At 41.0% G+C, this 23,271-nt stretch overlaps 1 protein-coding gene across 1 annotated transcript in view; it reads right to left on the bottom strand.

Moving 5' to 3' along the window:
• FTO (FTO alpha-ketoglutarate dependent dioxygenase) overlaps nt 1-23,271 on the bottom strand; it is a 166,534-nt gene that overhangs the window by 130,615 nt on the left and 12,648 nt on the right. The window contains 1 exon segment of the mRNA XM_026714006.2: nt 5,066-5,143. Within this exon segment, the coding sequence (XP_026569791.2) occupies nt 5,066-5,143 (78 nt within the window).

Here is a 23,271-nt window from a genome sequence, read left to right as displayed (position 1 = left end):
AAGAGACACAGGGGCTCAGGGGCTAAGACGCTGAGCTTGTCGATCAGACAGGTTGGCAGTTCGGCGGTTCGAATCCTTAGTGCTGTGTAACGGAGTGAACTCCCGTTACTTGTCCCAGCTTCTGCCAACCAGCAGTGCGAAAGCATGAGAAAAAATGCAAGTAGGAAAATAGGGACCCCTTTGGTGGGAAGGGAACAGCATTTAGTCCTGCCGGCCACATGACCACAGAGACGTCTTCGGACACCGCTGGATCTTCGGCTTTGTAACGGAGGTGAGCACTGCCCCCTAGAGCCGGAAATGACTAGCGCGTATGTGCGAGGGGAAGCTTTACCTATATACATGGATCTGGACTTATAACGGTTTGCTTAGTGAGCATCCAGAGTTACAACTGCACTGGAAAAAAGTGACATATAATTGGTTTCACACTTAACAATAGTTGCGGCATTTTCAGGGTCACGTGATCAAAATTCAGAGGGTTAGGAACTGACTTATATTTATGATGGTTGCTGTGTCCAGGAAGCCTGTGGTCTCCTTTTGTGACCTGCTGGCGAGCAAAGTCAACGGGAAGATCAAATTCACTGAACCATGTTACTAATTTAATAATTACAGTGATTCACTTAACAAGAGTGGCAAGAAAGGTCGTAAAATGAGGTGAAACACACTTAACTGCAATACATTTTGGGCGCAATTGTGGTCGTAAGTGGAGGACTGCCTATATCGTCACTGAAAGAAACATTACTTTTTAATAAGAGATACCGTATATACTACTTTCCGACTTGCGAAATTAAGCATCCTATTAATACACCTTAAAACACTGCCTGCCTGGTTTCCATGCTTTAAAAGATTTTTTTTTTTAACAAAAGAAAAGAGGAAATGGAAACACATTTCTAACACATCATCTGAAAATACCAATCAGGCTTCTTTCATTCTCTAGCCAGGCATCCGGCTTTGTCCTACATAAGGAAAACATTAAGTGATCAGTAGACAAAGAAAGGTTGAGAGGAAAAAGAGAGGAAGAGAAAGAGAAAGAAAGAAAGAAAGAAAGAAAGAAAGGAGGAAGGAAGGAAGGAAGGAAGGAAGGAAGGAAGGAAGGAAGGAAGGAAGGAAGGAAGGAAGGAAGGAAGGAAGGAAGGAAGGGAGGAAGGAAAGAAAAAGAGAGAGAGGGAGGTAAGGAGGGGGAAGAGAGAGAAAGACATAGTGAATGAAAAAAGAGAAAGAAACAGAAAGAAAAAAAGAAAGAAAGAGAGGGAGGAAGGGAGGAAGGGAGGAAGGAAGGAAGGAAGGAAGGAAGGAAGGAAGGAAGGAAGGAAGGAAGGAAGGAAGGCAAAGAAAAAACATCATCAGGCTTGTCTTGGACGTTTTTACTGATTGAAGGAACAAAAATCACTTCACTTCTGCCATTATCTCTGACAGCTAATATGAAAGGTCACCCCATTTTTCCCCCCCGCACAGATCAAAGCAGCCCTAAATGGATCTGCTCAAAGGGGGAGGAGCAGAGGGGAAGCATACAAAAGTTTTGAAACTTAATTTTTTAACATTATCCCAAAACAAAATCTAACACGCCCCGAGCAACCCAAGGTCAGGCGATATATATATATATATATATTCATACACAGCCTCTCTCTGTTTTTGTTTTAGTCAAAATGAGCTTGTCACTCAGGGGACAACAGCAGCCACAAACTCTTGCCAAGCCCTCTTGGGCCAAACCAGGGTGGAGTCCCTGTTCTCTACGGGGAGGTCATAACATTTGGATCGAGAAATTGAAGGCATTTCTAAAATGGCAGCTTTCCCGATTTGATGACCTCTACCTGCATGGAGACCAAGTCCTAAAAAGATCTACTTCTTTTCATTACTTCTACTGCTGCTGCCCGTAGCTCTTCAAGCTAAGAAAAAGTCTTGTTTTTTTAAGTCTTTCATTTGGCATCCTCCAACGTAACATAAATGGAGCGGAGGCCAGCTTGGGAAATACCATTCCATGATATTATGTTGTTATACGTTTTATTGGTATTGAGCGGCGTAGTGACTTAAGAGTGAAGACATTCGCCTCCCGCTTGGAAGGCAGAGAGTGCAGAGACAGAGGTTTCTCTATCAGCTCACAAAGAGAAAATATCTGCTGTGACCTCCATGTAGGCGTCAGGAAGGGCATCGGGCCAGAAAACGCTGAGCTCTGTTCAGTCACCCTGACTCCACCAGAAATCAAGGGATTACAAGGGCGTAGAAAGAAAAAAAGCTTTATTGATATTATATTCTTCCATGTTTTAACGTCTCGTTTGGATGCTATACTAAGCACTTTTAGCCATTCCTGTAAAAGGTAAAAGGTTTCTGTGTCCAGTTGTGTCTGACTCTGGGGAGGTGGGTAGTGCTCATTTCAATTTCCTCTGGCTCCATTTTTCAGCAAGGGAGCCAGCTTTGTCTGAAGACATTTTCCATGATGGTGCACAGAATGCTTCCCACCAAACTGGTACTTATATATCTGTGGTGATTCACCGGCAGCCTGTGCAGACGGCAGCGGAATTGGACAGTGGGGAAGAACGGGGACCAGGCCAGGAGTCTGGAGAGGACTTGGACGAGGGCCCTGCATCTGATGCAAAGATGAGATCAGGACCATTGGGAGTGGGGTGCTGACTCCAGAGCCTCCAGAATCTGGCAGCAGCGAGGCAGAGGACCCAGGGGAGCCTGTTCCCAGTGTGTGTGTGCACAGAGCTGCTAGATGGCGAGAGCAGCTGAAACAAAAGGGGCGACTTGGGAGTAAGGCTGGGAGGTGATTGCCCCTCCCATAAGGGATAAAGGAAGTGCAAAGGGACAGGAACCTTTGCAGGAAGCAACATCATTCACTCTGTTCGGATTAAACCTTGAAGCTCTTTGTGGACTTTGTACTTCGCTTGGTTTTTTTGCAGTTCATTTGGCACTTTAGTTATTGGCAGCAATTCAAAGGAGAGAAAGGTGGGTGCTTATCTCGAGGGACTGTTTGGGACTCATTACGGGCTGGGAATGAAAATAATTCCCAGCATTGAAATAAAACAAGAGTTGTTTGGACTAATTAATTACAGTCTCAGGAAGTTTTAGTCAGAACAAAATCTACTTGCGTTTGCCTGCTTTCGAACTGCTAGATGGGCAGGAGCTGGAGCAAGTAAATGGGAACTCATTCCATCACGTGGCACTCGGGTCTTGAACTCGAGCTGCCAGGTTTGCAGCTGACAAGCTCAGCATCTTTAACCGCTGTACAAACTTATTATTTCATCACTGGAAATGCCGGCCTCTTTGCTTGTTTTTTTTCACTCAGAGAAAAGTTTTAGAACTGATTCACACATTGGCTTAACAGAAGGGTCTTCAAACTTGACAGCTTTAAGACTTGTGGACTTCCACTCCCAGAATTCCTCCTCCGGTCATGTTAGCTCAGGAATTCTGAGAGTTGAAGTCCACAAGTCTTAAACTCGCCAAGTTTGAAGACCCTTGGCTTAACCAAAGAATAACCAATAACTTCTGGGATTCACCTGTCATGCAAAACCTTAACATGCTCTGGTTTTGTGTTGCGTGAGCACAGCAATGGTTTCTCAAATAATTCTCCCCATAGACTTTCCAGCACTTCCCTTATCTTGTTATTGTCAAAATTAAAATCCAATAAAAGTTAATTTAAAAAATATATTACAAAGAATATATAAAGAGTATAAAGAGAAGAGAATTTAAAGAGCACATTATAAGGTAACCTATAAATATTAATACCACCAGAATCATACTACCTGACACTTCTAACTTGATACCTTCCAGATAACTTAAGGGAATAATTCCCCCCAAATACTCAACCAACTTAACATTTTTAAGAATGCCAAATGGGTGAAAATTCTCCATAATTTCAGCCTGGAGTCTTTTTAATCCTATCTCAATAGACCTGAGATGTTTTGTGGGTAAAACATAATGTCTAAATCTGAATTACATAACTTTTCTCAACATATGTTAAGTGATAAATTTTCAACTGCTGTAAAAAAGAATAACCCTCTTCCATCAATCTTGAGAAAGAAAAGGGCAAAAGAACGGCTCATTTCTTCCTGAACCAGTGGGGGAGGGAAAGGGGGAGGCCATTAAAAATGCATCTTTCGACCACATGTCAACATAAGAAAAGTTGACATGGCTATAATGTAGGAACTCCTGCCATAGCTGTTCAAACTGAGAAAAAGGTTCATTTTTATGTCTTTCAATTCAGTATGTTCCTACTTAATTGGATAGAACTTACCCACGTTTTCCCATGTGTTTCCCATTTATCCAAACGGCTGAAGAAAAAGCTTGCAAACATTCCCATTCCTTCAATAACCCCTCCTTGTTTCTGCCGGTATGGATTTATTTCTACTCATATTCTTCTCTGGCCTTCTTAGGTTTCTTATCTTACTAGGACAGAGACGTTTATTCAGATCAAGTCAAACTCTTCTTGAATCACGTCCCTTTCTCTTCAAACTCACCTTCATAATTGAGACGTACCCATATACAAGCTACTGCATTTGCAGAGGAAACAGCAAGTAAGGCGGAAACCACTAACTTCAAATGGGGGCAACCACCTGAGTTTATTTACTTTGCAAATAAAGGGAAAATGAAACAAAGGCTCCAATTTGGCCTTATATGAAACCATGTGTAAAAACCAAATCACTCTTCATTGTTCTCCTTTAATCTGCTTGGGGATATTTGTTTAATCAGTTTTGAGTTTGGAGGTTTCCTCTTGTTCTCTCGCTAAGTAGCGAGCTGAAGTACTCAAGAACAAGAAAAGACAAACAAATGCAATTAATTAGTCCAAACAACTCTTGTTTTATTTCAGTGCTGGGAATTATTTTCATTCCCAGCCCGTAATGAGTCCCAAACAGTCCCTCAAGATAAGCACCCACCTTTCTCTCCTTTGAATTGCTGCCAACAACTAAAGTGCCAAATGAACTGCAAAAAAAACAAGCGAAGTACAAAGTCCACAAAGAGCTTCAAGGTTTAATCCGAACAGAGTGAATGATGTTGCTTCCTGCAAAGGTTCCTGTCCCTTACTCCCAAGTCTCAAAATATATTACGTTGATCTTTTGAATATTATTACCAGTTGATGGAAGCCAGCATCTTTTGGTGTCAAATATGGAAGGCAGCTCTCACCAAGTTCATTCAGAAGTTTTCGTTTCTACAAAGACAAGAACAATTATACGAGGGTGGGTAAGAATCAAAACCTCTATTAAAAACTCTCTAGATTTTTTTTTTTTTACAAAAATTATGTAAACACAACAAATCTGTAGACCACTCAAGATGTGAACAGTGAAAAGAGCAAATGTACAATAAAAGTAAAAGATTCTTCCTCCTCAAATATCACATAATTCGAGAGCTGATAGAAATAGTGTGATTTCAACCCAATACAGTGATATCGGAGAAGACCAAACCAGCAGTGAAGACATAGGTCAGGCATAAAAACCTCCAACAAATCAAGGCTTGTTTGGAGAAGCATCAATTATTGGATGAGTTTATTGGCCAGAGAGGGAGAGAGAGAGAGAGAGAGAGAAAGAGAGAGAGAGAGGAGAGAGGGGAAGGAAGGAAGGAAAGAAGGAAGGAAGGAAGGAAGGAAGGAAGGAAGGAAGGAAGGAAGGAAGGAAGGAAGGAAAGGAGATAAAGAGGAGGGGAAGATAAGGAAGGGAAAGGAGAAGAAAGGGTGGGAAGGGGGAGAGGGGGAGGAGAGGGGGGGGGAGGAGAGGGGAAGAGAGGAGAGGAAAGGAAAGGAAAGGAGTTCAGAAAGAGCTATTTTTATGTATGCACAATAAAAGAATATTGAGCTGCTAGAGTGAGGATATTTCAGAAGTGCAGGGCAGCACAATATCCTGACAATTTCTTTGTCAAATGTTAAGCTCTTGGCATTAAAATGCACTCTGGAGTGGAAATAATACCGGCTCACATGTGATTGTCAGATCTGACTAAGCGGGTGCTCTCTGGCTTAATGTGCAGACAAACACACACACAGCTGGGGTAGTCTGAACACACAGCTCTTCTCATATGCAGGGAGCTGTCACACATGTGTCAAATACATCAAGCCACTTGCAGATTCCACCAAAATAAAACGAGGAAAAAAGGGGGGCATCTGGGGGAAAGAGATTGCCTGTTCCACCAACCGGTTGGTTGATAATGTGTTTATGCGCCTGAAATGCACCTGGATATACACCACGCTTGCAAAATCTCAATGGATCAAGAGCTTTCAGACACAGGAATGAATCCCCCGACAAAAATAAGCGCGGTGCAGATTTTAAAATGCACATTTAATGGGAGTAAAGAATGGCCTTGTCCAAATAAAAATAACTTTTGAATAACCAGGATTGCGTTTAAACAATTTTTTTAAAAAATCTGCTGATCTTCTCACTTTTTTCCCCAGTCTTTTTCTTTGTCATATATATATATATATATATCTGTGTATATATATATATATATATATATATATGTCGGAAAATAAAAATAGAAAAGCAAAATGCTTGCGAGATTGTCGGGTGATGTATTGCTGTGCTCGCAGTCAATGTTGACGTGTTCAGGCCTTCTTTGAAGGTTGTGCAGGACAGATAAGTTTTGCTTTAAACACAGAACAAAACAGTCCCGGTCAAAACTCAAAAATGAGCATTCCGTGTTCCGAGGAACCAAATGTTTTGTGTTCTGATTCCTAGGAAATGCTTTAATGAGAAAGAAACAGAAGAACAAGAGTTGGAAGGGACTATTCCAACCCCCTCCTTGTTCAGGCACGAAACCCTATACTATTTCAGACAAACGGTTGCCCAATTTAAGAAAATTTCCAATGTTGCAGCATCCACCAGTTCAATAGAAAGAACAGAGTCCAGTGTTGTGGCTGGTTCCTCTGGAAATGCACTCAACTTACACTGCTAGTATTAGCCTAACAAATGAAAGTATGTATGAATCATTATGTGTTGATTTACAGACAACAAGAAGTAAGTCTAGCTTCAGGATTTTGTTTTTCCCAGGAGGGCTTGCTTTATGTTCAGAAACAAAAAAAAAAAAAAAAACCCACCATCTATTTATTTCACTCAAGAGCTAGAAATCCTGCTGGCACCCAAGTGTTTCCTTTTCTTTCCTCTTCCTCCTAATTGTCAAGACTACACAACACAGATGATGTGTTTCGCCCTGCCTGCTTGCCAGCATCCGAAATGGATGACTACCCTTCACCTGTGTCAACACAAACTTAATTGAAAGCCAAATTACAGGTTTTGTAAGGTTTCCCCCAAAGGGAACAGTGCAGTAGCCCGTTGGCTGCTCAAAAGCATTTGTGACAAAATAAATGTGAACAAATTTATTCTTTGGGCAAAAGGCAGAAATTGTTTATTCCCAAATACCAACAAAGCACGGTGATGGGGAATAAATTAAGAAATTCAGAAATTCTAGAGCATAAATATGCCACCCGACTCAACGTTCACGCAGGCCACTAGGATTTACTTCAGTCTTACTCAACATGATACACTTATTGTAATGTGTAGGAGAAGGAGTGGCAAAATCTGGGGTGGGTGGAATTAAAAGAGGCATCAGCCTAGAATCCCTACGTAGCCATAAATGGTCCAAGTTCAACTTACCTTAAATTCTGTGGACCTTGACCTCCAAGCAGGTGCTAACCTTTAGTTGAGAAGATTCCTCTGCATAAGAGGCTTTGCAGAAATAAATCAGTTGAATTGAACCCTCATGTGTGATGTTTAGTGCCTGATATATTGTGGTTATAACTGCCCAGCCTCCCAATTTTTAACTGTTCTGCTGACCTGGGAATTCCCACGCTTTCCCACCCACTCCGCTGATACTCCTGACCCCATGGTGGTAGAAAAAGGGGAGAAGTAGGGGAGAAGGACTCTATCACTGGTCATCCTTTTGTGGTGGGAAAACTAACAGCTCTGGAAATTGTCATAGCAAGAGCTCTAACGCTTACTAAGTAGGTTGGCATAGACCAGTGGTGGCTAACCTTTTGGGGCTCCTGTGCCAAAAATTGTGTGCACGCTTGCTCACATGCCAGCACCCAGAAGGCAATGCACGCGCCTACTCCACACTCCCTGTGCATGCGCACTCAATTCCCCACTGCCCCCCCACTGCTTTCTTACCTGCACTGTGCCTCCCAGCTTGGCTTTTTTCGGCCTCCCAGAGGCTTGAGGAAAACTTCTGCAGCCTTTGCAGGCCGAAAAATGGGCCCATTTTGTCACTTCTGGTATTTCCGGAAATACAGGAAGTGACGAATCGGGCCTATTTTTTGGCCTGCAAAGGCTTTCTTCAAGCCTCTAGGAGGCCGAAAAAGGCCAAAAACAGGCCGAAAATCAGCTGTGAGGCTCACGCATGTGCAGTGAGGTAAGTTTGCCTGTGGCTCACATGCCGGCAACAAATGGCTCGACGTGCCACCTGTGACACGCGTGCCATAGGTTCGCCATCACGGGTGTAGACTATTTTACAAGTCCGCTTAGCAGCTTTCCAAGGATGCAGAATGGAGTATCTCTCATATCAATCAAGAGGCAGGAGTATCTTCTGCATATCATGGGCATATTCCACTACTTGGGGTTGATGATGAACGTTACATACAAATCATACTTTTCCAGAGTCCTTGATTCAATTAAAAGTTGCGCTACATCAGGATTGGGTAACTTTTAATGGTCCAAAGCTTGAATGGGTATGGTGATGTCGCAAGATGGAAGGAATCAATCAATCGTGCCTATGAGGACAACTTAAGGTTTCCATGTTTTGGGGGAGTTGAAAGTTCTTTGTGCGCTCACACATTACGAGGTGCTGTGCCTATTTTAGCACTTCCTCTATAGTCCGCATGCGTTTCCCACCTCAGAAAGTCTTTCTCAGAAATTACAGAAACTTTTGACCTCAATTTCCAGCAAGCAGGGCCAGGAGCCTTCCTGGAAACTAGATAAGGGAGTTTTTAAAAATATGTAACTGCAGAACCGTACTTCAAAATTATGTCTGCAATCAAAAATGCAACGTCAAATTTGCAGGAACATCTCGTACATCCCATGCCATAACTGTGTTATGCACATCCCTGATTGCCAGTGATATAAAAAGGTGTGGCAAAGGCAAATTTGGTTAGCCTCACTGAGACCTCATGAAAAAAAATTCATCAATTAGTCAAATGACTGATGACTAAAGCAGTACAGTAATACCGACAGTTGATTTAAAAGGGCGAAGTGTCTCAAGAATTTCAACAAACACAAAGAAAATACAAACGCTGTGCTCACATTTTATTTATCTTCACACCAAAGAGTTTCCCCAAGAATAATAACCTTCACCACTCTGCGGTGATGTCGACTTTTTGGCACGACTCTAGATTACTATAATGAACATCAAATGTAATTTTGTCAGGTTGGGATTGATCACGTTGCTTCGTGTGTACTTTGGGCCTTCCCAGTTGATCCGCTCGGTTCTGTAACTATTGAAATATACTTGCACCAGCTTGTATGATAGAAAGTCAATCAGGCTAATGACATGAGAACTATTCTACATATTGAAATTCATCCGAGCTTGCAGGCTGAATCCATTACTGATTAACTTGCCCCACATTGGTCTATAAATACCACTCTACCTGGTAACTTGTTCTGAGTTCAAACTTCTCAAGAAGCTAGAGGGGAAGGGAAATTTCAGGTAGTCTTCAACTTATGACCATAATTGAGAAGGGAAGGGAAATTTCAGGTAGACCTCGACTTACAACCACAATTGAGCCCAGAATCGAGGTTGCTAAGGGAGACATTTACAAAGTGTGTTTTGCTCCATTTTACGACTTTTCTTTGCCTCATTTGTTCAGGGAATCACCGGAGTTGTTAAATTCGTCACACAGTCATTAAGGGAATCCAGCTTCCCCGTTGTCTTTGCTTGTCAGAAGGTCGCAAAAAGAGGATCACATGGACACTGGAACCATTGTAAATATGAACCAGCTGTCAAGCATCCAAATCACGTGACCATGGGGATGCTGGAATGGTCCTAAGGGTGAAAAAATGGTCCTCAGTACCTTCTTTTTCCAGCGCCGTTGTAACTCTGAATGGTCATTAAATGAATTGTTGTAAGTCAAGGACCGACTGCACTGAGCAGAAGGCTGGATTCAAGAGCCTCCGCCCATCCAACTCTACCTGTGGTTCTACAATTTTAAGGCTTTGAGTTCTCTTTCTTCAGGTGATCTCATACTTACCCAAGAAAGATGCTTACTATGTAGAATGGGTGTCAAACTCGATTCCACTGAGGGCCACACCAAGGTGGTGTTTTAGCCAGGGGGCGTGGCCTGGGTTGGGGGGCCATGGTGGGTATGATACAGGACTTGTATCAGGGGCATCTGTGGATTATTTTCAGCGTGAATGATCCAACATCTTTTGGTGACTTGCGGTTCATCAACCTTACAAAACTTGATTGCATTCATAATTATCTGGATGCTTCATTTTGACCACCCTGTTTCCCCTGTTGCAATTCTTAATCTTGATGCTTGATCCTTCATCCAAATGGAAAGTCGGCTGCATTTCGTGATGGATCATCCCCAAATATTTGCCGACTCCAATAATACTTTGGTATGTCTGGCACAGGGGTGACAATGTTCAACCTTCGGAGTTAAAATCCTGAACTCTCGGCAGCGTCGCTTGCGTTCGATCTTGAATTGAAACGGAAAAACAAGTGTTGGGTATATGGATACACCAACCAGGTTTGGGTTGAATAAATATGTAAACCTAGGATTAAGTGTCTATGTAGCTTTAAGCACAAGAAACTGCAATGTCATTGTGGGTGCGGTTGCAGGCAGTAATAAAGGTAGGAAGGGAAACGTAATAGACCCGGCTTCTGAATGCAACTGTCTGAGTCCGGCTTCTGGATGCACCTGGTTCTGTTCCTGGTCTGCTGCCTGCTGGAACGTCTATCTGCTTGCTTCTGGATGGCTACTGTGCCAGATACCATTTCAACTGAACACAAAGACTGTTTGCTTGGCGAGCTGAGGATTCAGCGTTGTCTTTGAGATAAAGGTATCGGGAGGAGAAGATTTACAAGCAGATAAAGACATAGTATTTACTGTTAATGGACTTGATAACTGGATGGATATACTGGATAATGATATATGGACTGAATGACACTTCTTAATCTCTGTGTGAATTAAATAACTATTTTAAAACCACAAACAGTGTTTTTGTCTCCAGTGTGTGTATACTCTTGGGCCCACTCTCTCTCTCATTTGCCTGCCTGGCTTGACTGCTGCTGCATACTCTGCTTGGGGGTTTATCCCCAAACACTAACAACAAGCCTGCTTAAGAACGAACGTCCCCAGCGTTCACTTCAATTCCATAAAGAAAAAAATTCCCTAAATTCTTTCCTGTTTTTTAAAAGCCCCGTCTTCGTCCCAGGGGGCCATTTTTACAAGGTCGCCTCAGAGGATTGTTCTGAAGATGCTTGGTAGTCTACGAATAGGTGCTAAGTGCTACTGCCTCTGTCCACACCATTGGCTAAAGAGAAGATCAATAAGCAGCCAGAGCATTAAATCCCACATATACTGGCTATCAGGCCCATTACATAGTATTTGAACATCTTCATAGTTACAAAATGGCTGCTTTCTGCGAAATTTTTCATCTCTCACCAGCGTGAAGCCCAACGTGAAATCACCCCAAGTTATCTCATCCATCATGAATTAAATCAAGGAACGAATGCCTAACTTCATTGGGATATGGTTTTTCTTCATGTTTTTTTCCAGAAGAGAGAAAAAGAACATGCATTAACCCTCCTTTTCTTTATTTGGGTTAAGACTCTGTTATTTATTTTCTATTCACAAGACTGAGAATCAACACCATAATGGTTCGCTACAAGAATATGCTTTGGGTTTTGTTTACATCAAGCATCCAGATACTGCACCTAAATTCCTTGGAAATCTGGAACTGTGAACATAGAAGCTCAAGATCAACAATCTCTTTCTCTCTCTCTCTCTCTCTCTCCCTCCCTCCTTCCCTTTGTCCTTCTTTCTTTCTTTTCTTTCTTTTTCTCTCTCTTCTTCCATCCTTTTCTTTCTGTCTCTCTCTCCTTTTCCTTCCTTCCTTTTTCTTTCTTTCTCTTTCTCTCTCCTTCCTTCCTTCCTCTTTCTTTTTTTCTTTCTTTCTTTTTCTTCTACAAGCGAGGTGCTCTATATATTCATTTTAACAAAGGTATGAACTGACACAGATTCTCAATGGAAAAATATGATTTTATATCACCACTTTTGAATTCCTTTTGAGTTTAAACAACTGCCAAGAGCTTGATGATAATATATATATATAGATGAAATGAGAAGGTAATCTTTTGGAGTAACTTGGTATATCTGGAATTTGGAGACCATGCAAGATGACAATATAGCTATTAACAAAATGCCTATTTATCACATGCCAATTGGTTCAATTGCTTCTTGATTCTAGCTGCCCACATCCAAAGAAATCCACTACTTCTTCCTTTCCAAAGAAGTCCTATAGACCTATCCAAAGTTTGGAGATGTTCTCGTAAAGTAAGTTGAGGCTAAAGGCTGTGACCTTCAAGCACACCAAACATATACTTATCTTAATTAATAACCATTAACAAGACAATTTGGACAGCTAATCTAGCAGCCACAAAAGACTCAAGAAAGGGAAAGAAGACTCAAGAAGCAGGCTGCCCCACCATATCCTAGAAAGATCTGTCCCTTTTCTTGGACCCCTGAATAGTTCACCAAGAGAGATACAACCAGCTAAACAATGTTTTGTTTCTGTGTATGTGGGAATGGGAAGTAAAAGCTCTTAACTGCTGCAACTTTATTTACCAGATGCTACGGAGGAATTAATTAATTCAGCGACAATTCTGAACTTTGGAAGTAGAGCAAAGTTAAATACCGCTCCAAGATTGTAATAGGACGCAAACTGCTACTGTGCTTCTTTGTATCTGGCAAATATTATTCTGAAGGCCAACCTGAACCATCCAGGAGCTATCCAACATTGAACTAGACCTCAACAATTTTTAACTTGGGATCAGTGGAAAACCACATCATTTTTTTTCCAGGCAAATCCAGCTCAATCTATTGGAACACTTGGATGACCTGATAGTACGAAGCAGGACGGAGATAACTTATGAAGACCCAGAGATATACCAAATGGTTGTTTTATTGAGAAGGTCACAATGGCCAAAGCAAAACAAGACCCTGAAGCAGTGCAGTTCAGTAGTTACAGAGTTTGACTGAAGCCGTGAAGTCCAATACTGAAGTCCAACACCAACCACAAAACCTGTCATACCCCAACTGGAATCTGATTCAAGTGGGAGGTTGAGCAGCTGACAGGGGGTGGGAGTGTGGCTCGGGTGGCTGTGGAAGAAACTGGGGAAGGGCACAGTACGGCTGAACAGAGCAGGGGAGAGGTAGAGTAAGGCAGAGGGAATTCAGAGGAAGATCCAGGCCCACCCCCTCTTCAGGTTTTTATTTCACGCTCCTTTGGTGCAGGAGAGAGGGTTTATTGACATAAACAAGTTGGTCAGGCTCCATAAAACAAATTCAATACATGGAGTTACTTCGGAGTGGTTGCTTTATTGTTGTTTGCCTGCAGACGGAATCTTGCCAGACTCAGACAATAACTAGATATGCAATATCTGCACCTATATCTGCGATAACTATAGCTATACTTGGTGAATTTCTAGGGAAGGTCTGACTCTGCCCGCTTCCTGTCTAGCTAACATTCCAAGTTCCGCTGCCTCTTTCCCCTCCAGGAAGCAGCCCCTCCTTCCTGGGAATCCAGACTACATTCCATCACAGCTGCATTCCTGTTGAGATGGGTGACCATACAAATGGATTGCATAAAATAAAAATTAATAAAATGGCAAGGAACATTTTGGGTGAAGAGAGATCCTTGAGGACAGAGTAGAAAACTCAAGACACTGCAGAATGTAGAATAAATTACAGTGCTAAGGAAGACAAGACATTTGCGCATATACACATACATGCTCCTTTGGCCATCTCATTATGAAATAAGTGCCAGAACATCACATTCCACTCAAGCAAATTTCCTTGAAACAAATTCTCATCAAATTAAATGAGAACTAGTAAAGGGAGGAGGGGGATGAGAAAAAAAGCAGAATTCTTTGCTCTGTGTGACTCTTAACTGTTAAAAGTCGGAACTTTAGCCAGCCTATCAAGTCCTTCTCTAGTTTTAATTTTCAATACCAAGTCTATATAAAATCTAAACTACCGATAAAATGCAAAGGGGAGGGAATTTCTTCATCATTTAAATAAAATGGGCGTTGGATAAAATGCTAAAATCACAAAGTGATCAGTACTATAAGTCATACAAAATCGAAGAATGTTTTGGAGAACTTCAAAAGCACAACGCTTTTTGGTATCCACGGTGATAGAAAGGGAAGTAGAAAGTTAGCCTTCCTACAAATAAACCTGCTAAATCCTAAATAATTTCTCTTTCTGGGGCATCTGATGTCAAATTAAACAAATTGAAAATAAAAACTGCAACACGGCTTTAGAATCTTAAAAATTTTGCACATAATCTTAAAACTATTTACAGAGTTGACATTTTCCCCATCCTCAATTATTTTCTCTTCTTTCCACCCAAGTTGAAAAATTAATTACTCTGCATTTGGACATCTTCCTCATCCTTTTACCCAAAACCCTTCAAAACTTTGTTCGCGTTAAGACTCTGTAAAACTCCAGGAAGAGGTTAAGTTCAGCCACTCGAAAACGACGGCCCAGAAAAATAACGGTGTCATACAGGCCTTCGGTTCCGGCCCACTTCATTTTATTTACAGAATGCGCAACCTGTCACGTACAAAAACATCGGTGGAAAAATGTGAGGTGGTATTAAGTGCCCGTTAGTGAGAAATTCTGCTAATTATTATACCAAATAAGCAGAGTTAACAGCCCAGAGCTGTGAGAGAAACATGTTTGGGGGCATTAAATGACGCCCTTGGATGGAGATGAATATATTATAGCTATGCCCTTTAACAATAAAACAATATCCCTGACACCTTAAAGACTTGGAGTCCTGTGAAGAAGGTCTAAAGAATTTGCTGGATAAAGCAAAGTTTCAATGCCACCTAGTGACATGCTAAAAAACTTCAACCTCTATACCAAAAGGCCAGCTTAGAAAGAACGTACAATCAAGGATGGAACCACAAACCACTGACACTGATTGGTTGGACACAACGTGGAGAAAGATGGACTGAAACACGAGACTTGGGTTTTCTTTCTCTGACTTGAGATGATAGGAATATTCAGGATAGCTTTTCCCAACACAATCTAGCTGAGAAGTCTATACCACAAGAAGACACACTAGCTAGGAAACGCCAGTTGTTGAAGTCAATCTATCTAGATGTCAACAAGATATGTGGTAGAGTGATTTATAGGAAGGATCCTGAATTTCACAAGAGGTAATCAAGAAACCTTCTAAATTTCAGACTCCAGTGGCTATCAAGTCGAACCAACATGGCCAAGGTCCATGCTAAGCTATAGTCCAAAACTACAAATTGACCATGTCATGCAAGAATGCACAACCAATGGAATTCCACCTATGATTCAAGTCTCAGCCTGTAGTACTAATTAAGATTTAACTTCAATTATCACATCTACACCCCAAGTTGCTCTGAGATAGAACCACAAGTTGGCAGATGTAGATCAGATGATGAACAGAGAAACATGGCTTTGTCTGTTTATGTCTCTAAAATATCATGCATGAGAAATTAACCCAACATTTAAATAATAGACTGTTCAAAGCATAATGATAGCTTAGATTAGAGAGCTGAAATTACTACTAGAATGGTCAATATATTTTCTTGATGTTTCCCCCAGTTCAAAAAAGTCAGCGTTTGTTAGAAACATCAAACCCACAACCAAATTCTAGAACAGATTGTATATAGATAAAATCATATATCCTATGATTTTCCTCTTTTATTGACAAAGCACATTAAGCAATAAAGATATCATTTTGTTTCAGTATTAACAAACGTTTACTTGTTCAACATGCAAGGACATTAAATTCAATCAGGTTTATTGCACAAAAGCCAACATTACACCTTTAAAAGTAACAATAAAACACCTATTCACATTTCATGTTATTTTGGTATCACATTTCTATAAATCATCATTTTCATATGGTTTATAGAACTCATTTCCCCATCTTTTATTCTCTGTTCAATTAACTATAAAAATAGCTTTTTATGATACATTTCCAATACATATTGTGCTTTCCAATACTCTGAAAAAGCATCTTTGGACAATATTGACAATACGATCAGACTGAAGCTAACTTATTAATATTACCCAAAAATGCTTTAATGGGCATTGTATTAACAAAAATGACAAGAAGACAATGTTTCCCACTAAAACTATCCCATCCCAAAACACCTTTGAATACTAATAATTGCAATAGCACTTAAGACTTATATGCCGCTTCACAGTGCTTTACAGCCCTCTCTAAGCAGTTTACAGAGTGAGCCTCTTGCCCCCAATAATCAGGGTCCTCATTTTACTGACCTCGGAAGGGAGAAAGCCTGAGTCAATCTTAAGCCGGTCAGGATCGAATTGCTGGCAGTCGGCAGGGTTACCCTATGCCACCACGGCTCTTTTAATGTGCCAGTTCAAATATCCAGAAAAGGCACCGATTCCATATTAGACTTCTAAGAATCTTCAAAGTTAGTTGTGTAAGTTGTATGTGCTTTTGAAATTCTTTCCAATTTAAAAAAAAAATACATTTTTGTCATTTTGGGGAGGAAGTTAACACTTGTGCTTATTTTTATGAAGTGGGACATTTATTTAACTGTATATATAAATGCACAGTATAAATACCCATATATTTGAGTCTGCTGTATATCCAGTTGTAGATTGATGGAATTGAATAACATGGTTTCAATTATTGAACTACCCGTCTCCATCTTCAAGCGTCCCTTACTACCGAACGGGTTTCTTTTTGTGAGCTGTTCCTTTTTCTAACACCTACTAGTCTCCTCGTTATTCTAGGAAGAAAATCTCCAAATAAGTAAAAGAAAGAAAGAAAACGAGCCAACGCTGCTGCATTTGAACGCTGTTCAACATAACAACAAGCACACCAACTCCTGCCAAGAACTTGCTCAGGATGTAAATATTTAATGTTAATACTGTCCTTCACTCAATGCTCATATTGTCTGATCAAGCAACTCTCTCTGTCTCTTAGATGCACCAGAAGACGGAACACATTTTTCCAGTCACACAAACTCTACCTTTCTCTCTTAAGTTTCTTTTTTCTTTTTTTTAAGTTCAATAATTTATGAAAGGCTGTGTGCCTAATGGTCGGCCCCATTCCCTGCAATGCCATAACTGCAGACTGCAGGAAATTGCCCTAACAGGTCTTGCTGATGAAAGGAAAGCTAATGATTCTTCTAGGACAGGAGTCTTCAAACTTGACAGCTTTAAGACTTGTGGACTTCAACTCCCAGAATTCCTCCTCCAGTCATGTTAGCTCAGGAATTCTGGGAGATGAAGTCCACAAGTCTTAAACTTGCCAAGTTTGAAGACCCTTGTGATAGATGATGGATGGATGGATGGATGGATATGGATGGATGGATAGATGAGGAGATGATAGACAGACAGACAGACAGACAGACAGACAGACAGACAGACGGACAGATGATAGATCGATCAGGGAATCTTCAAACTTGACAGCTTTAAGACTTGTGGACTTCAACTCCCAGAATTCCTCCTCCAGTCATGTTAGCTCAGGAATTCTGGGAGATGAAGTCCACAAGTCTTAAACTTGCCAAGTTTGAAGACCCTTGTTCTAGTACAAGGAGGGACCATGCCACAGAAATGGCCATCTTTTAGCCAATTGGGCACTGGTTCATTTTGAATGTCAAGTTATTGGCTTTCCTTCCTGCCAAGAAGTTCAGAATACTTAAGCAACTGACATTGTAGCAATCCCGAGTAGTTTTATTACTACTGTCGGAATCCTTGTTTCCTTAGAACATGTTTGGAGATCTTCAGAGGCTGAACTAAAGACTTTTGGGGTTAAAATCTGGGAGGAGGAGGAGGAGGAGGAGGAGGAGGGAGAGGGGGGAGGAGGAGGAGGAGGAGGAGGAGGAGATGATGATCCCTTCAGTCATGCCCAATTCTTGGTGATTCTATGGGCCAGGTCTCTCCACATCATCTGATCGGGCACCAACTCTAAAAAAAGATGTTATGGTGGAGGAACTGACTTAAAATCCAATTTTATTCATAGTCTTGATTAAACTAGCATACGAACCACTGAAAAACTTGGATCACCATTATCTCCACATAAAATAATGGTCTATTAGATCAGAAGATCTTTTTTTTTTTTTTCTAAGAGAACGTCTTTCTCTTAAACCATCTTGAACAATACAGAAGCATTCTTAAGTGAGTCCAAATATCAATCAGGTCCATCTCCCCACAATTCCCACGACGACCAACCTAATGTTTTCAGAAAATCCACAAGTAGAATGGAGACTGTAGATCAGAGGCATCCAACCTTGGCAACTTTAAGAACCTGTGGATTTAAGCTCTCAGAATTCTTCCATCAGACGTGTTGGCTGGGGAGTTCTGGGAATTGAAGGACATAAGTTGCCAAGGTTGGATACCCCTGGGCTGAAGCATTCTGGGAGTTGAGGTCCCCAGGGTCTTAAAGTTGTCGAGGTTGGACACTCCTGATGTAGACATTTCCAAGTGTTAGCTGCAACAAGTTCCATTTAGTCCCCATTATTAATATTCACTGCTAGATGCCTTCACCTTCAGACCTTTCCCTAATCCTTTGTCCAAGCCAACAAAAACAATGCCATTAGTCAAAGCCCTCAGTTGGCTAAAGTGTTACTTCTCACCTTGGCAGCTCGCTTGAATCTGCTGGGGGCAGCGTCCTTCTGTGCTTTTCAAATGGCTACATCTTGCAAGGAGATGTTTAATTAGCCATCTCCCACCCGTCCAGGTGTAAGATTTCCTATGCCTCCCTACTCATCATGGATATCCCTCATTGAGCACTAACCCTTCATCTCCAACCAGGCAATGCTAAACATAAATTACATTTTGTGGTAGCCCAAAGGTGACAGAGAGGAGAGAACTATAAACAAAGAATAAACCCAAGGGCCAGCTGGGCGAGACCATGATTATAGTCCTATTAATCTTGCGTGTAGTCACTGGACTGCAAAGAATGACTTCGTCCAGCCTATGTTATACATGGAAAACAATAAAGGCAGGTTAGGAAAGATCCCTCTCCTGCTTGTTTTGCATTTCAGTGTCTAAAAGGACCATTCCTGGATATTTTGGGAGTGTGGTATTCTCTCCGCTCGCTTAAATTAAGAGATGCCAAAATATATCTCAGGCCATAATCTGTCTTGATGCACAGCGGTAGAACTGTTGCTCGTTCGCTCAGTTATGACCAACTTCTCATGACCACATGGAGCATAGCATGCCAACTGCTCCACCATCTTCCAGAGGTTCCCCAAATTCATGTTCATTGCATCAATGACACTACCTAACCGTCTCATCCTCCGCCGTCCCCTTCTTCCTTTGTTCCTTCATATATTTTAGCCTCCAGTCCCCTAACCATCTTTGTTGCTCTTCTCTAAGCTCTTCCTGGAGTCCAGACATCATTTTTGTTATCGTGGCAACCAAAACAGGAGCCTAAACTTGTCTCCACACCTGTGGTATGCAAACGCCATTGAAGCCAGAAAACAATAACTGCATGAAAAACTGCTGGTGACCTTCTACCGCTGCATCATAGAGAGTATCTTAACTGACTGCACCTCTCTATGGTTTGCCAAATGCACAGGGGCAGATAGGACAGTGCTCCAGAGGGTTAGCATCATTGCCCAGAGGATCATTGGTTGCCCTCTCCCCTCTTTGGAAGAGCTTCATAGCTCCTGCTGCCTTAAGAAAGTTCAAAACATTTTCAAAGATCCATCTCATCCTGGGCAGCCTTTTTTTGAACTATTACCATCCGGCAGACAGTACAGAATAATAAAAACAAGGACAAATAGGCTGAAAAACAGCTTCCATCCCATGGCAGTAACTCTTTTGAATTCTACTGTATAGTACAATATTAATGCAATATCAGGGGTTTTCAATTCAATCACATAGAACGTGAATTGATGTGTGTTTTTGTTTTATTTTTTTTATGCATAATGTACACTGAAGATGGCATTTCATTTCATTGTTCAAGGTGCAATGACAATAAAGTAAACTAAACTAAACGTCATTATGGAAATTGTAGCCCATGTTGTTGTTGATCATCGACAACCGGTTCCCTGAAAATAACCCCGGTAGCCAGCCAAATACTTTTGGGATGTTCACACCTCTCCTGTGATGACAACACAATTTGACGAACCTCAAAACGGCGGATAACAAATGCAGGAAGCTCACTGTCTCCCGACACCCTCAATTGTCTTTTGCTGCCTTGAACGCCCATTAACGGAGAAGACATTCTGCATCGGTATCGACGTAAAGAAACACCTGTCACAATCCAGGATGCAAATTTAATTATTTCGAGTTAAAATATTCCATCTCGTCTCAAGGTCCTTCAAAAAAAAAAGAAAGAAAGAAAGAAAGAAAGAAAGAAAGAAAGAAAGAAAGAAAGAATTGCACCAGTAAACAAGCACTACAATGCAATCAGATGTCAGCGATGCATTTGATCTCTCGAAAAAAATATGTCACAATTCACAAGCAGAAAGTGGGTCGGTGGAGACAAAAGAGAGGAAATCTGTCAGTGGACCAGGTTGCTCACAGGAGTTTGCCTATTAGCACACCAGATCTTTCTGCTCCTGTCTCTTGACGTCCTTTTGAAAGCAAAAGAGGGGGGGGGGGAAAGAAAGAAACCAACAAACCTGACAGCGTGTTGTTAGCTTTGCGTTTGATGTGATTTTGCTACAGTAAGCAGAAATCAGGGGGAGGAAAAAGCACTGAAGAAAACAACTGGTAGACAAACTGTAAGAAAGGCTCAGACACACCAAGAAAATGGCAGAGGAGACATCAAATACCTCCTTACTGGCTTACAGCAAGCTACTGTTTATAATGCTCTTCCTTTCTTTTCTTTTTTTTAAAGTGTCTTTTCCTTTTTTAAAGAAAATCTCAAGATCCAAAAGGCGATGAGGTGACTTTTTCTCTCGCTGTTGGGAAAAAGGGTGCTAAAATTTCCTTCCTTCCTTCCTTCCTTCCTTCCTTCCTTCCTTCCTTCCTTCCTTCCTTCCTTCCTTCTTTCTTTCTTTCTTTCTTTCTTTCTTTTTCCTTTTTTTCTTTTTTTGAGTTGATCCAAAACTCACGTTGCAAAGAAACACGGCCATTTTCAATTCCCCTGTCCCCTTCTTTGTCTACAGAGGTTAAGACAAAAATTGGAGGTATGTACAAGAGAATAGATGAAGATGTATTTTGGAGCGGAGAACATATTTCCCCAGATGCAAAAGAAGAGATGGAATTCATTTTAACGGTGGGGACGAGTCACACTTTTCCCTAGGGTATTGTTGGGTTTGGCTGTAGTGTATTGTGGAAAACCAGCTGCTGTGGGTTATTAAACTGAGCTCTAACAGGCACTGCAGACCTGGAGAAGGCACTGTGGTTCGCCGGCAGCAGGTCCCTACCAGAAGCTGGGACAAGTCACGGGAGCTCACTTCATGACGCAGCGCTAGGGATTCGAACCACCGAACTGCTGACCTTTCTGATCGACAAGCTCAGCGTCGTAGCCACTGCGTCCCTCGAAAGGGACTACAAACAATAATAACAATTATCTAGAAGGACTACAACAATAATCATTTATTATAAACTGGTGGGATAACATATTATTTAACAGAAGTGAATCAATGCAGTTAAGTTAGGAACACGGTCATTAAGCAAATCTGGCTTCCCAGGTTGACATGGCTGGTTCGAAGGTCACAAGAGGGGAATCACATGACCCCGGGGATGCTGTGACCGTCATAATAGTGAGTCAGTTGCCAAGCGTCCGGATTTTGGTCACGTGACCACAGGGATTGGTTGTAAGGGTGAGAAATGGTCATAAGTTCACTTTTTAAAAAGTGCCGTTGTAACTTTGAATGGTCACTGAATGAACTGTTGTAAATCAAGGACTACCTGTATGTGTGTGACTGTATACACCTGTCTGTCTATCTGTCTAATCTATCATACCTGTCAATCAAATCTAATCTATATCATCTATTATCTATATATCTATCATCTATCTGTCATCTATACTATCATCTATATCATCTATCTATCATCTGCCACCTATCATCTATCTATACCTATCTCTATCTCTATCTATCTATCATCTATTTGTCATCTATCATCTGTCTATCTACCTATCATCTATTATCTATTAAATCAATCTATCTATCTATCTATCTATCTATCTATCTATCTATCATCTATTGAATCTATCTATCTATCTATCTATCTATCTATCTATCTATCTATCTATCTATCTATCTATCTATCTATCTATCTATCTATCTATCTATCTATCTATCTATCTATCATCTATTGATCTCTATTTATCTATCTATCTATCTATCTATCTATCTATCTATCTATCTATCTATCTATCTATCTATCTTGAATCTATCTACCGATATGTCTGTCTCTCTCACACACACACAAACACACACATATCTATTGAATCACTCTATCTACCGGTATCTATCTTTTTATCTATCTTTTTATCTATCTATCTATCATCTATTGAATCTATCTAACTCTATCTATCTATCTATCTATCTATCTATCTATCTATCTATCTATCTATCTATCTATCTATCTATCTATCTATCTACCTACCTATCTATCATCTATTGAATCTATCTACCGGTATGTCTGTCTCTCTCACACACACACAAACACACACATATCTATTGAATCACTCTATCTACCGGTATCTATCTATCTTTTTATCTATCTATCTATCTATCTATCTATCTATCTATCATCTATCTATCTATCTTGTATGTATGTATGTGTGTGTGTGTGTGTGTGTGTGTATGTGTATGTATGTGTGTGTGTGTGTGTGTACACACACACACACACACACACACACACACACATCCATTTATAGGGATATATGTAGCTTTAATACAGTGGTGAAAAATGGCCGGTTAGTTTCTTTCCAATATATAAAGAGCCTGATTATCGAGTAGATAGATGGTTACAGTTACTGCCTCGGCTCTTTCATTATTCCTCAATACGTCTCTTGGAAATTTGCTCATTTGCAAATGTTCTTGAGTAATAGAGGGGATTATGCTCCTTGCCTGCCCCATTTGCTCTGCTTCAGAGGCTATTCTGCTATTCAACCGCCTCCATCCCCCCCGTGCCTTCATGTTAATGCG

The sequence above is a fragment of the Pseudonaja textilis genome, chromosome 11, assembly GCF_049901715.1.
Source record: "Pseudonaja textilis isolate UNSWEBS1 chromosome 11, rPseTex1.2, whole genome shotgun sequence".
Lineage (NCBI taxonomy): Eukaryota > Metazoa > Chordata > Lepidosauria > Squamata > Elapidae > Pseudonaja > Pseudonaja textilis.
Note: the sequence above shows the minus strand (reverse complement) of the source record. Positions and strands in the feature narration are given on the sequence as shown.